Raw genomic sequence first — 16042 nt, 5'->3', positions numbered from 1 at the left:
TTGGCATATTACTCTAGAAGTTTCTAAATAATACAGGAACCTGAAACAAGACTATTGTTTAGAACGCACCATGTTTAAAGGTTGGAAATCTGAAAAGGAAGAGGCTAAACTAGGACTTTCTCTTTGGATTTTTTTGTTAAAAACATTGATTGAACAAATGACATGATGATGACAAAGCTTAAATAAACAAGCAAGCAATGATCACCAGACAATAGGAAGAGGTTTCCTAAGAGAAGAAAGTCTTCATCTATGCATTAGCTTTTGGTATGATACCTTGGGAATGGTGTAAGGGACTAGAGAGATTTAGATCCAGTATCATTGAATTGTGATAGGAAAAGATCGAGAAAAAGCCATATATTTCTACCTTTGGGTTACAGTGGGAGAATGATGGTATAAATTTTGCGCCCCAATAGATTGAACTTCGAGGTTTACAGTGGGGGGCAACCTGACTAAATGTTTCTTCAGAAAAGCCAGCCAAGCAAGAAGGCATTGTAGCACATCAGTGTTGAAGCCTTAATAAACTTCGAACAATGACAACCTAAGTGGAATCATTTTTAAAAAAATTAAAAAATAAAAAATAAATTTAAAAATTACGCATTCGTGCAAACACCATTTACACATGTCTAGTTAGGAGCATTTGATTCATGCCACCCTAATCATTAGGCATAATTAGGTTCATTATACAGGTAATGTTCCCTAGAGAGTAGATCAGTGAAGATAACAGATCTTGCCTTCCTGTACTGGCAGCGAAGCAGATCAAAGACACCAGCCTTGCCTCCCTGGGTTGCAACGGAGCAGGTTAAAAATAGCAGATCTTGCCTTCCTGCACCAACAGCGAAGCAGATCGAAGTCACCAACCTTGCCTCCCTGGGTTGCAGTGGAGCAGGCTAAAAATAGCAGATCTTGCCTTCCTGTACCAACAGCGAAGCAGATCGAAGACACCAGCCTTGCCTCCCTGGGTTGTAGCGGAGCAAGCTAAAAATAGCAGATCGAAGTCACCAGCCTTGCCTCCTTAGGTTGCAGCGAAGCAGGCTAAAAATAACAAATCTTGCCTTCCTGCACCGACAGCGAAGCAGATCGAAGGCACCAGCCTTGCCTCCCTAGGTTGCAGCGGAGCAGGCTAAAAATAGCAGATCTTGCCTTCCTGCACCGAAAACGAAGCAGATCGAAGTCACCAGCCTTGCCTCCCTGGGTTACAGTGGAACAGGCTAAAAATATCAGATCTTGCCTTCCTACACCGACAGCGAAGCAGATCGAAGACACCGGCCTTGCCTCCCTAGGTTGCAGTGGAGCAGGTTAAAAATAGCAGATCTTGCCTTCCTTCACCGAGAGCGAAGCAGATTGATGACCTCAACCCTATCTCCCTGGTTAGCAGTGGAATAGGTTAAAGATTGTGAATCCTATCTCCCTGGACAGTAGTGGAATAGGTTAAAGATTGTGAATCCTATCTCCCTGGTCAGCAGTGGAATAGATTGAAGATTGTAGGTCATATCTCCCTGTTCAGCAGTGGAATTGGTTAAAGATCGTGAATCCTATCTCCCTGAGCAGTAGTAGAGTAGGAGGAAAATAGCAGATCTTGCCTTCCTACACCGACAGTGAAGCAGATCGAAGACATCTGTCCTATCGTCTGGATGTTGCAATAGAAAAGATTGAAGCCATGTTGTCGAATCTTATCTCCGTGGCGTTAAGGCTCGGATTAGCTGAAGTGGAACAGATTGAAGCTGTGGGCAGCGAATCTTATCTCTTTGGCATTACAGTGGAGCAGATTGAAGCTGCAACGGCGAGTCTTACTTCCTTGGCGGTGTAATGGAACAGATTGAAACTACGACGGCGAATCTTATTTCCATAACATTGAAGATGGCAAATTTTATCTCCCTGAAGTTGCAGTGGAGCAGATTAAAGCCGATAATCCTATCACCCTGAAGTTGCAGTGATGCAGATTAAAACCTTGGATCTTATCTCTCTGAAGTTGCAGAGAGCAGAACGCATCTAGTCTTATCTCCCTGAAGTTGCAGTGGAGCAGACTAAATAAACAAATCCTATCTCCCTAAATTTGTAGTGGAGTGGATTAGAATGATGGATCTTATCTCTCTGAAATTACAGGAGAGCAGATCGCATCAAATTCATCTTTAAGTTGCAGCAGATCAAGCCGGAGCTACCAATCCTATCTCTCTGACGTTGCGGTGGAGTAGATCGAGACACCAATTCCTATACCTCTGAAGATGCAGTAGGATGGATGTGGCTGCTTGAAGAAGAAGAGCACCAAGATCCAGCGTGACCGGGCAAAAATTGGCCATTTCTAAAGTCTTTTCTCCGTTCCTGTTACACAACAACGAGTAAAGAGGGGGAGCTGTAATACCCAAATTTATCCCAAACTCACATATGGAAACATAATCGTCGAGGATATGCAATCTTAGATATGATATATACAATCTTAGATATGATATGTAATCTTAGAAGATATGATTTTGTAATCTTAGAGATTTAATTTGTAGATAGCCTTTAATCTTCGCCGTTGATGTAATTGATCTGTACCGTTGGATTTGGGGAGGCTCAGCTATAAATAGAGGCCTCTCCCTTCATTGTAAAGAGGAGAATGAAGAAAAAAGGGAGAACCATTGGCAGTTTTTTAAAGGTGGCTTACTGTTTTCTTTTTTTTCTTTTTCGATTATTTTTTACTTATTTACGATTTTAAAAAAAAGGAGAAGGTGATACCACTGCAAATTTTATTTATTTTATTTAGCCCTAATAAAGTGACACGTTTCAAAGGATGGAGATATTTTCCCATTCGAGCCCTATGAGTTATTCGCGCCTTTTAATTGGGCCCTTCATTTTTTTAAAATTCTGTTGATTTTCAATTTAATCCTTAATCTTTCATTTTAGGTTTTTAGTCTATTTTATTAATTTTTTTATTATTATTTTTATTATTATATTATATATTATTATTATACCTACATATATGTGCGTATATGCATGTTAATATATATACATATATATTTTAAACGTTTTAATATATATACATATTATATACATACATTATTATTATTTTATTTTCATAGTTTTTTATACATATATATTATACACATTTATATTTCATAATATTTATACGTTTGCCCATATTCTATGATTTTTATATGTTTATACATTTTTGTAATATATACACATATATTTATACTCCATTCAAAGCTTATTATAAATATTTTCCACGTTTTTATATTATACTTATATATTTCATTTTTTTGTAAATGCATGAATATATTTTATATGTATATATTTATATTTTCCTTGTTTTCATAAATGCATTATGTATTTTATATATATACAAGTTTTATAACCCAAAATTTTATGAGTAAATTATCTTTATGTCTTTTATTCTTCATAATTTCAAATGTATATATATTTTGTACCTTTTTCTCTTTATATTTTTTTGTTTATTTCCTTCATTTGCTTATTGATTTATGTTTTCATTTATATTCATTTGATATTTTACATGTCGTTGTTTATATACATTAATTTCATTTATTTCTATGCCGTTGTTGTATTTATTATTACATTTTATATTTAATGTAGCATCACATCATTTTTTTCGATTTTAAAATTTTCAAAATTGAGATAACTCTCGTATTTAGGATTTTCAAGGAAATTGAGCCTTAAAACATTGGGTTCCGATTTTCTTCATTAAATCCAATGATCGAGGGTTGCTCATTAATAAAAAATATATAAAATAAAAAGCTTGTTGTTGGGGAGTTAAATATGTTGTATCCTAACGTATTGGATGTGACGTATTGATTTCTCGAGACAAAGATTTTTTGAAAAAAAATAATAAAGGAAATATTTCAAGTTTGGGATTTTGAGGAATTGTGCCCTAACGTATTGGGCCACGATTTCTTAAATCTTAAACAAATGAATATTCTTTTAAATTTTTATTACACGAGTTTTAGACTACTTCATTTTTTAGGAAATTAGAATGTTGTGCCCTAACGCATTGGGTGTGACATTTTCTTTCTCCGAAATGATAAGGGTCTTAATAAGTAACATTTTTAAGTTTTTGATAAGGATTATATTTTTCAAATTTTCGACATTAAGACACTAATTAATTAACTAGGTACCAATTTTGGGCGTTATGAGGGTGTTAATCCTTCCTCGTACGTAACTGACTGCCGGATCCGTTTTTCTAAAACTCGTAGACCAAAGCCATTTTTTTAGGTGATCCAATCACACCTTAATAAAAGATTGGTGGCGACTCCCAATTTTCATTTTTTAAAGTCGAAAACCTAAAATTTTTGTTTTTCAAAAAAATGGTTTCGAAATACTTATTTGTTCATTCAAAGCTGTCCACTTGAGTCATAGTCACAAATTTATTTATATCTTGAGCTACGTAACTCCAAATTGAGATCCGTTAATTTTATATAAAACTAGACTCACATATATTCTTACTATAAAATTTTTATAATTTTTTGTTTAACCAATAAGTACAGTTTATTCTTTAAATTCATCCCTATTCTGCTGTTTGATAGTTTTGACCCTTCTTCACTAAAAATTAATTATCTCCTCGTACAGAATTCAGATAATGTTCCTGTCTATTTATATTGAAAATAGACTCATTCAAGATTTTAAACATATAAATTTCATCCCCTAATCATTTTTATCCATTTTTTATTATTTTCCAAATTAGGAACAGGGGAACCTAAAATCATTCTAATCTTATCTTACAAAATTTATTATAACTCATGATTTACAGTTTCATTGCTTACACCATTTCTTCTATGAGAAACTAGACTAAATAAGCTTTAATTCCATATTTTTTCCATCCTCTAACTCAAGTTATAAGATTTATGGTGATTTTTCAAAGTTAACCTACCGCTGCTATCCAAAACTATTTTAGTGCAAGATGTTGATAATCAAATTTATAACACCCTCATTTCCTTTCTCTACATTATTTTCTATCAATTCCTCTTGTTTCCCTTCACTAACATATCAAGAACATAGAACCGTATATAATAAAACCCTACATTAACATCAATTTCATACTTTTTCAATAATATCAAACTCAAAAATATATTGAAATCTTGATGTTCTTACCTTGCTCTAATGATTTCAATCTTTAACTTGATTTTCTCTCTGCTCCAGCCTCTATTTCTTGAATCTAACTTGATATTCTAGCTCCCCATGGTCACCTTATCAATTTTCTCTATTGGTGGCTATGGAAATTTCTTTAATTTCTAAGTGAAAAAGGTGAATTTTTAGTGAGAGGACCAAATTGTAAAGAAAAGAAAGTTTCTTTCTTTCTTTTCTCTTCATACGTTGGAATGCATGGGAGAAGATGATGAGTCTTCATCTTTTCTTCCACATATATATACTAAATAAAATAATAATAAAATGATAAAATATCATTTAAAAATCAAATTAAAATATTAATAAACTAATATTTATTTATTTAATCTAAAATATCTCCAACATCATCATTATTTTCTAGATTTCTCTTTCTTCTAATTGACCATTTTTCCCTTTAGATCTTTTAAAATTCCATCATTGAGTAATCACTTAATTTGGTAATATTACGATTTAGTCCCTCATAATTCTTCATCTATTCAATTTGGTCCCAATTCATCCATTTTCCTTAGTTTCTAGATTATTCCACCCTTAAAATATTTACACTATTCGTCCTTCAACTTTTTCATATTTACACTTTAACCCCTCAAATTTTGAGTATTTACTCTTGGGTAACAAAACTTTTCTCACTTTTGCAATTTAATCATTTCTTTAATTAATATGTCATAATATACTTCCCAATGTTGTCTTAACTCAAAATTCTCCATTTTGTCACTTTATTTCCTTACTATAGCAATGATAATATCTTACTGTAAAAATTTTCGGGATAACATATCAATTTAGACTTTTTAAATAAATTGAGTGCTCAAACGTCGAAATTTTCGAATGAAATTTTCACGAAATCATTCCGTGAAATTGTAGACCATAAAAATAAAATTTTCCTCTTTGAATTTGTGGTCCCGAAACTACTGTTCTGACTAGACCCAAAAATCGGGCTGTTACACCCTATGTTGCAACACGCTGCCTGGTTGTCACAACACGACTTCTAGAATACCTTAGGAGCATACTGTCGACTGTATTGCATCACATCACTAGGGAATGTTGCGAGGCAACCCTAAACGAGCACCGAATAAGCATATTATTGTCAGTGTCGTGACACAAGCACAAAGGTGTTGTGACACAGCTGAGATGAGGCCATTAAAGATAGCTAGTGTGTTCTCATCCACACAACTCCAATTAATGATGTTTAGTCACTTGTATTATGTCTAAATAAGTCACCTAACATGTCTCCTATAACTAAGACTATTAATAACTCAAAAAGAGACTTGTTCCCTTCAATTTAGTTATTCAATTCTTAGATTAGAGTTTCTATTTCTTTCAAGTATTTTTCAATTTTCCTTTAGTTGTTTGTTTTCTTAATTCGACTTGTGAATTGTTCAAATATTTCTATAGGTTTTTAGTTCTAGACTTCATCAATATCCAAAATCTCTTCCTCTTTCTCTTTATTTTGTCTTGTGATATTCTATTGATGTTTCAATTCAATCTTGAGATTATGTTAATTAGATTCACGAGTAACTAAAATCCAAGGGAGATTAACGAGTGGATGTGGGAGTAGTTAATAACTATTTAGTGTTTCTTATCGGATCAGTTGGTTCGGGTTGAGAGAAATTAAACCGTAGGCCTGACAATCCAAAGAAGTCAATTAGGTAGATGAGGTTGAGAGAATAACCTATCAAGTACCACTTAGCCTGTCTCGGTCTGACCTATAAGATCGAGAGATAAGTATTTCTTATTGACTAGTTAGGTTAGTTAGAGGCCAATAGTTAATAACTAGGGTAACTACTAGCTGATTAAATAGAACCCTAAGTTAGATGTTAGCTATGAACACTGAACCTCCTTTGGTTACGATCCTCAGAATACTTTCGTGTTTCATTGTAACTTCTATATTACAACTTGACTAGTATACTTGCGCACATTGCCTAAATTTAACACCTATGAGTCATGTTAAAGAATCACCTGAAACTCACCTTTATTGTAGCTCGAAGTTCCAAATCCGATCATCCTTCCCAAACCAGTAGCAACAACTACCTTAAAAACATAGGATTACCATTAAAACCCTATTTACAGACAGTTTACCAATATATCAATTACATACAACCCCCATGCAGGGCCTCCTATTCACTCCCTACTATATTTATGTCTTTTAATAACCTTATTGTTTCGAAATTATAACTTCTAGAGCTACCAGGCTTACTAGGAGGTTGAAACATCCACCGATTACCCCAAAAAACTTAGCTTACAGTTTAACGAATAAAAAAATAATATTTAGGTTTAAGAAGAAGAACCAGAGTGTGGAACAGATGGAAGAAAAATCATCTGAATGTTTCCTTCTTACCATATATATACTTATTTCCTTTTAGTGGATGTTTACAAGTGTCAAATGTATACAAAAATTGTCTTTTAAATGCTGTACAAGAACTTGGAGAAATATAAAAGAGAATCCAGTATAGATGTTGTTTGACCAGTCAATCTATTCAGTTGACTCTTAACCAATCACAATACAGAACCCACATTGCATATCATTAAGTAAACCAAGCATACCACACCTTTGGCAGTAACTCTCATAAGGCGTGCTCTTAAAGACAACCTAATCTCCTACTTTTTCCCATACGCTTGATATACGCATCATGCTCAGTAAAAATTCTAAGGCATACTTTTCGATTGGCGTACTCTTTCTTCAATTGCGAAACATCCCGATGTGAAAACTATTGGAAAAAATCCGGTTTGAAAATGATTTTCTTGCACAATGAAAACTTAAAAATTTGAAAACTAACTCTGTTTGTGATATTTATATCAATAAAGCTTAGAATGAAATCATACACGTGTTTTCAGATAAGTGGATCTTTAATATATTTCAACTTTAAACCAAACGATCTTCTCCACTATTCTCGTACCTTGTACTACTTTGAGTGCAAGCTCGAATCAATTGAATAAAAATACAAAATTAGGAAAACTTTTCCTTTTGGGGTGAAAATGAAAATTCTCTCTTCTTTAATAGAAACCGATAAAATTGTTATTCTGGAAAAATATATTTAAAAGTTGAGAATAAACTCTCTATCTTTTGGCAGGATAACAATCTCTCAAAAGTTGTGTTAATAGTTCTACTGGTGACATCTATTTATAGGAAGAGAAGGTAGAATCTTTCTAGAGTTGTAGAGGTTTATTTTAAATGGAAAAACAATATCCTACTTAGAGTAGGAGAGAGGTGAATGACCCACCTTGTACTTCTATTAGGGTTGCTGCCCCCTTTATGTTATGTTAGGGGTTTTGGGTCTCCCTCACATTGGGTCTAATTACAAGTACTTCCTGGGTCTTTTTGACCCATTACACTATAATATGATCCAACCCGATTTAGTTTTTTTATTTTCTAAAATAAACTTTAGCATTTACATATTAAATAATTTTCTCATCCCAATTTTACCACAGTAAAATTTTGACGATTTTACCCCGATAAAAGTTTGAGAAACTTCGTTCAATACGTCACAACTCAACATGTTCACTATGACTAAATTGTTTATTTACATTTTCGGGCTTCAAAACAATCCAAAAACATAAACTCATTCTTCCATCATTTCTTAAGAAATCCTATATAGGATTGCAAATTTCCATTTCCATTTTCATTTTCATTTCCAAATGATTCCATTTCTCTATTTCAAAGAAAACCATAATCATTCATAAATGTTTCCCATTTCTTTTTTCCTTTTGATTCCGTTCATTTCTATTCAAACACATAATTCATTTTGGTTTCAGCGAGCTAGTGGAGGGACCGATTGGACATATGTAGTTGAGGCTCAAATGATTTATAATTAAGTTCTAACTTTTCGCCTATTAATTATAAACTCATTTAGTCACGAATTCATTCCACCATAGTATCGTGACTGAGCTTTCCCCAGTGACATACCATTACAAAGCAACTACTTAGTACTCGTCCAATGACCTTTTCATAAGTGTGTTACCCTCATAGGATATCCTTGATCTCTTTGGGATGATATCCGTTCTCCCAATATGATCCTATTTATTCTCATGGTAACCATTACATATTTCTTCATGAAAATTCAATCACTATTAAATAGTGATCAAGTCATCCATCACAAAGACGGACGACTTGTGGCCACGTTTACTTTTCATCAATCATGTAATGCCGAAAAGAGGATATCATTTAACCATGTTTTCGTCAATAAGTTCCATTGTTGTGAATGAAGCTACATACTATAGAAGTTGTACACCCAACGCGCCATCTTTTGGTTCCTTATCTATTTCAGCTCAGACTTTTACTTACATACATCAAAGTGTACGAGTCATGCATACATAGTCCGCCATCTAGTAAGGATTTAGTATGCCACACTATGAACGTCATAAGTGAATAAATCCAAAAAAGGATTCAAGATCTATTCTACTTGGGTCATGTCAGATGTACTGTCAGTCTAGTTAGTCACATCTATGTCTCTATCTTCCGGGAGTCATTCGCTCTGATGCCTAAGATAAGACATCTCCCCAATTGGACTTAATAGACAACATATTAGTCTTTCAATCAGTTTTCTCATTTTTTATTAGACTAATGACATGTTTAAGTTCGTCTAATAATACAAGCTATGTTTTCATATTACGATCCAACCACGTAATACCATTTAGTATTAGTTAAACATTAGACAACCAATAAGCAACATTTTCTTTTATTTTGCTTTGCGTGCAAAAACCATGTGAGGAAAATTATTCAAAGTATATTAATGTAATCAATGAATTTGTTTTATTAACTAATCTGTTCAAAAAAATTACAAGTGTATATTGACGAAAATACTACACTTAGGGCACCAGATCTAACAAAAACCTGATATTTTACATGGGCGGATACATATGCACTAGAATTTAACCTGCCAAAATTCTGAAAAGTGGTGGACTATACTACAATAGTGTGCCAAAATAGGTAACTTCATATCTATTCACCTTATTTTCTCTGATTCGTCAATGTTGGGGTATGACACTTTCGTTACTTACTCTCACATCCGCTCGTTAATCTCCCTAAAGGATTTAGCTACTTGTCAATTGAATTACTATATTTATTTGATTTAGATTAATCATGCAAAAGACAAAAATTAAATTAATACTAGATAAAGATAAAAAGTGATCCGTTTGATAAATTGGATGTGCTCGGATCTGCTAAATCCTTTAACAGTTGTCGGGATATTGATTGTCCTCAAAAAAATGAAAAAGAAAACAAAAACAGACAATATAAAAATAAAACAAAAAGAAAACACACAACTAAAACTAGACTACTTGAGCACTTATAGAATCCTCACGATATCCGCACCTTTTACAACTTAAACATCAGATCTAGGCTTTTATTGAGTAGATCAATAGTCCCTAAATGTTAAACCATAGAAACTCATTAAGATCTACTCATCTAATTCATTTTTCCTTTCACTTTAAACACCAAAATCACTTAGCAAAGCTCCACCAAGCTTGTTCTACCAAGTTAAACAGAATTGTCCTCTAGTAGCTTAGAAAGCAAGGTCGAGAAACATACCTTACAAGGGGAATTTTAGAGCTGATCCTCTCATTCTCGGCTCATTTTAAAGGATGAGAGGATTTTTCCCCTTGACTCATCCATATATAGGCAGAGAGTACTTCTTGAGGAAGTAATGAACAATTACTCTTCACTCACCCAGTCAACTAGATATTTTCCCTTGTTTTAATAGATGTTTGACATGTGTATTAATCCAAGTGATAACCAATTAGATGCACGAAAGCTGTACGGAAAAACATACGAGACTCACCTTTGGGTCTCAGTTCGTCCCTTATCTTTAGCATTTTCATCAGAGCGTATCTAAAGGCATAACAATTCACACTTTGGTGCATCATGCATTCTTGGCGGTGACTCTATTACTTGAGTCCACTATGTGCTTTACTGGGCTTCATTTCCTAACGATGTCTCGCATTAGATTTTATTATAGACTAGAACATCATGAGTCTTAATGGGGTGAACAATGCTTTATTTACTTATAGACTTCAGAGTTTACCATGTGTTAGGCCTTATGCTTAACTTAGAGGAGTTTTCCTATCTTCATTTGGTTTTACTCTCTCGAGGAGAGAAATAAGATATCTTTCTTACCTTAGACACTTTGACTTGAACCTAGACTTTATTAGGACTCAACAAACGTCACATTAGTCATTTTGTGGTCTTATCCAAATATTAAAAATTCCATGAAAATTAATCAAGTCTTTCCCTTTGGTTCTTAAAAATTTTAGTTACGTTTAGTTAGGCTTTAACTATTGTTTCCTTATAACCTAACTGACTCAAGGCCATGTAATCGAAACTCTCTATTTCTTATAACATATTTTGCCCAAACTATGCATGCCAAACAGAGGCTCCTAGGGCGAATCCTTCCTTATCAGGCTTACTACATGCCTACCCTAGTGTCTGCCAACATTAAGGTGTCACAGGCGCACACTGTTCACTTTTAACTTATCTTACCTGACATATTCTCTGAACAATGTTTGGATACTAAGATTTCACCGAGCGGGGTGTTACATGAAATGTCGACTCATAGTCATAAGCTTGGAAGGGTTCATCATCATCATCTCCGTCGTCTTTGTCGTTGTCATCATCATCATCTCCGTCGTCTTCATCGTTGTCATCATCATCATCTCCGTCATCTTCGTCGTTGTCATCATCATCATCATCATCGTCATCGTCATTGTCATCCTCTTCGCCCTCTCGGTATTTTGAGATTGTGGGAAGGATGCATACTTGTTGGGTGGTGGATTTGGTACTCGAGTACCAAATCGATGTGCGTAGTCGATGCCCAACGGGGTAATCTCTTGCATCCATTGGATCACCCACTCCATATCTGGCAAATCCGTCAATCTTGTCAACAAGGGCTCCTTAGCTTTGCTCTTCCTTTTTGAGGCTGGTAGGACATCCATCTTTTCCTTTCACCTTTGGTTCCATTCTTTCACCTATTTTCTTTTTGAAGGTAAATGAATTGAACTTACATATTATTTCTGAGCATACTCTTCAATGGGATTACAAACTGCTCGATAGGTGACATGGGCACCTTCGCTCGTTTACATAGGGCCGTCACTAGGTGAGGGAAGTACATTCACCACTTCTATCCATTGATGCATGTCAACATTGATTGGAAGATCCAATGGTCCATGCAGACTTACTTTTTCTACAAAATTGAATCAACCAAGATCACTCTTAAGGCGGTGACGTGAGAGACGTTTTGAGTAGGGGAGTGCAGGTGAAAATAAATGGCATCCACATCTTGGCCATCGAAAAATTTAAGGCCTAATTAAACTTTATGGGGATGTTGGTACTGGTTTGGTGAGTCCAATTGCAACACCCCTTCGTCAGATATCTCAAAATAGCATCCATAGCAATGCCCTGGTACATAGTTAAATCAACAGATTGTATAAAATCGTAAGTATAGTACGAAGTTAATAGGAAAAAATTTCTTGGGGCATGACTAGTACCTGTTTACCTTGAATCGTTAAATAACGAAGATTAGTATTCGAGATTTAGCAAATTTATCAATCTTTTAAATAGTCGCGTCGACCGTCGGTTCGGTCGGGGTCACGTAAAAGTTACACAAGTGGTAAAAATCCATAAACTCCCAAATCGTGTTGCAACCGGTTAATGAGAGACAAACCCCTGTTCTTTAATGAACACATAACCATGCATTTGCAAGTAGTATTGTTCCAATTTTTGGTTTTTGAATGGATTAGCATCGAAATTCATTGACGCCTATTGGGTACGTCTTGCTTTGCGGGGTTCCACGTAATGAGTTTAATCAAAAAATAAAATATAAAAGTATGTAACAAATAATGAGATTGGAATGGCTAACCTTGATTTACGAATTTGTTATCATTTGGTTGTTCTTTTGATGTGTTATACCTATAAAAGAAAAGAAAAAGCAAAGAAAACAAACTAACAAAGGGAAGGAAAGAGATAACCGACGAAAATAGATGCTGAGATGGGAAAAAATTGAAGTAGCAGAGATGAAGGAGAGGTGTGGCAAATCTGGAACTTTTGGGTGGTTATTAGGATGTTTTGAAAGTGACATCTAGGGCTGAAATCGTCTGGTATATATAGGAAATCTGACGGGCCATACACAGAGACGGGCCAAAAATTGCAAAAATTAGATGTTGTGTTGCGACACGTAGCCCTAATTTCCTAAAATTTTGGTTCGAAGTGTTGTGTCGCATCTTGGGCCTAGGCGTGTCGCAACCCAGACTTAAAATTTTAGAAAATATTTGTTCAAAGTTGCATGTGGCAACATAGGGGTCCTTTGTCATGACATGGCCTGGGTTTTTCATACTTTGAGGCTTCGAAGTTTCATGTCGCAACACAAGGGTACCTCTGGTGCGACATGTACTGGAGTTATCAACAAACCTAGTTTCAAAGTTCTATGTCAGAACACAGGGAGTTCTATGTGTGACAGGTGTTGGGCTGTACAAAATTGATATTCTCATACGTCTCAGACTCCTTTGGTCATGCCTAATCACTCCAAAACACTCCTATTGTCACCTTAGCTCCTAACTAATCTAATTACTACCCTAATTAAAATTAAATGCCCACAATTATAACATTCAAATCCCAAATACAAAAAAATAAAATATGTACAAGAATAATAAAATTCAATGATAAAAATTTCAAGTATGGCTACCAGATTTGTCCAATAACCAGTTAATCCCCGTCATTGACTTTTTACGTCTCTATCTATCATCGCAATTCATCCAATGGAGGTCTATTAATTTTGGATCTATCCACTTGTCTTATTTCCTTGAACCATATTTCCTATACACATTAAACCCTAAAAATACCTTCTATCAAGGCCATTAGGGGTTACATAATATAATGGAAAACATTCGTTCCCTAATTGTTTTTCTAATCCCACATCTTGGGAATCATGGCCGCATTTAAACACCTCTATCTCACCATTAATTTTCATGGTTAATTAATTTATTTCAAGATCAATGGTGGATCTAGATGTGGCTAAAAATGGCCTACCCAACAATATGGAGATCTCTTGATTTTCTTTGAAGTCAAGGACTACAAAATCGATAGAGACTACGAAATTCCTCACTTAAAATAACACTTTCTCAAGTACATCCTTTGGGCGTACCAAGGACCTGTTGGCTAATTGCAATGTTATCGACGTGTTTTTCAACTCCCTTAATTCGAGTTTCACATAGATTGATAGGGGAATTAAATTAATGTTGGCCCCTAAATAACAAAGGGCCTTGCTAAAAGATATATCCTCTATCTCTATATAAATTGTAAAACTACCCAAATCTTTTAATTTTGGGGGTATCTTTTTGGAAATAATGGCATTATAAGAGGCATATATTTAATTTGCTCACCCTTTTCAATTTTTTATGTGTCAACATAATTTCTTTTAAGTACTTGGCACATTTTGGTATTTTATCAATTAACTCCAAAAGTGGTAAATTAAAATTAAGGGACTTAAATTAGTTCAAAAAACTTACAAAGTTTGCTTCGTCTCTACTTTGTTTCTCCTTATCCTCAACAGGAATGGTATCTTTGTAGTTACAGGATTCGAGATTACCGACTTAGCTAACGATTTGGATACTTTTTCTATCAACTCTTCACTCTTATTTTTGTCCATGGGTTCCTCAGCAGATTTTTGTAAATCCTTGCCTATCTGAATGAGAGCACTAACATTATTAAGGGTTTTACTTGATTGTAAGATGATTGTGTTCACGTGCTGTTTCTCATCCTTCTGAGGATTATTCTCCGTGTCGCTCAGGATTCTGGTACCAATTTGCCTTTGAAGGTTACTTATCATCTCCATCATTTGGTTCATTTGGTTTTAGAAGTTATCTTTAAAATCAATCAAGATGTTATGGGTTAAGGTACACTCAGACTATACCTATCAGATATCCATCTTCACTTACCGTATTTCTCCCTCTATCTAATTTAGTCATTGACCACATACAGTATGGTCATTCCCTGTCACATCCCAAAATTTTAATTGTTGTTGTTAGTTCATTATCAAGTAAATGGAATGGCATAGTGGTTAAGTACCTTAAGTAACTCCCTAGTGAACCAATTTCAAGTCTCCATGTTTTCATTTAAAAAAATAATAATTTTGATTAAATGTTGGTCAACCTAGCCATGCAAACTATCCATGCATATGTGCATGGATGTAACTCCTTTCAACTTTGTAACAGCCATTCGTGTTATGTTTTATAACGCCTATGATTATTCACCATCAATCCATTCTAACTCCCTTGTCTCCTCACAATGAGATGTTGGGAGTTTGAATTTTGGGTTTTGAATTAGGTTGCAAGTTGATGTCGTTCCTTGGAAGCATTTTGGCTAAGATATTCTTTGTTTTTGTCATCAAATTCTCTCTTTTTCTCCTCCCTATCAACAACCGTGAGCCACCCTCCTTTGGAAGTTCTCCTCCATTTTTATTTTATTTTTCTATTGTTGTGAGCTAATCAATGTTTCTCCTCCACCATCCACCCATAACCACCATATCACCACCATGAAAACCAACTTGTGCCATCACTTTTCACCATCTTTCATTTTGCACCAGCATTCTAATCTATTCATTCCTTCTTTTCTCTTCTTCTTTTCATTTCTTTTCTCTTATTTGACTTAAATATTCGACTATTCTTCTTCCATTACTGAACATCTTTGCGAACCACCACCTTTCTCAACCACCGTTCGCCGCCACAGATCACCGCTGACAACTATCATATTTTAATTAATTTTTCTCTTTTTTTTTCATCTTATTATTATTTTTAAATAATAACTTCTATTTGATTATTTCTTTCTTTTTCTTTGATGACTAAATTCTCATACCAATTTAGATCAATAATCTTAGTTGTTCTTTTTAGACTTTTGGAAATAAAAGTGTAAGTATTATGGAGAAGTAAATTTTATTTCATTTTGTGA

The 16042-nt window shown here is 34.5% G+C and overlaps 1 protein-coding gene across 1 annotated transcript; it reads right to left on the bottom strand.

Moving 5' to 3' along the window:
- Window positions 1–11614: 11614 nt before the first annotated feature.
- Window positions 11615–14930, bottom strand: LOC107928627 (probable DNA-directed RNA polymerase subunit delta). The gene is made up of 2 exons (XM_016859882.1): window positions 14605–14930; window positions 11615–11960 (listed from the first exon to the last, which is right to left on the bottom strand). Exons 1-2 carry the CDS (start codon window positions 14928–14930, stop codon window positions 11615–11617), a joined length of 672 nt encoding a protein of 223 aa, XP_016715371.1.
- Window positions 14931–16042: the final 1112 nt, after the last annotated feature.

This window comes from Gossypium hirsutum, chromosome D12 (assembly GCF_007990345.1).
Source record: "Gossypium hirsutum isolate 1008001.06 chromosome D12, Gossypium_hirsutum_v2.1, whole genome shotgun sequence".
NCBI lineage: Eukaryota > Viridiplantae > Streptophyta > Magnoliopsida > Malvales > Malvaceae > Gossypium > Gossypium hirsutum.
The sequence above is the reverse complement of the archived record's forward strand: the minus strand, read 5'-3'. Positions and strand labels throughout refer to the sequence as shown.

Excerpts from the sequence above, each read along its gene's own strand:
- LOC107928627 (XM_016859882.1), bottom strand. The coding sequence starts at position 14,930 with ATGGAGATGATAAGTAACCTTCAAAGGCAAATTGGTACCAGAATCCTG. Across the intron at positions 11,961-14,604 it reads GTAGAGACGAAGCAAACTTT|ATATGGAGTGGGTGATCCAA; the intron begins GTAAGTTTTTTG and ends CGGATTTGCCAG.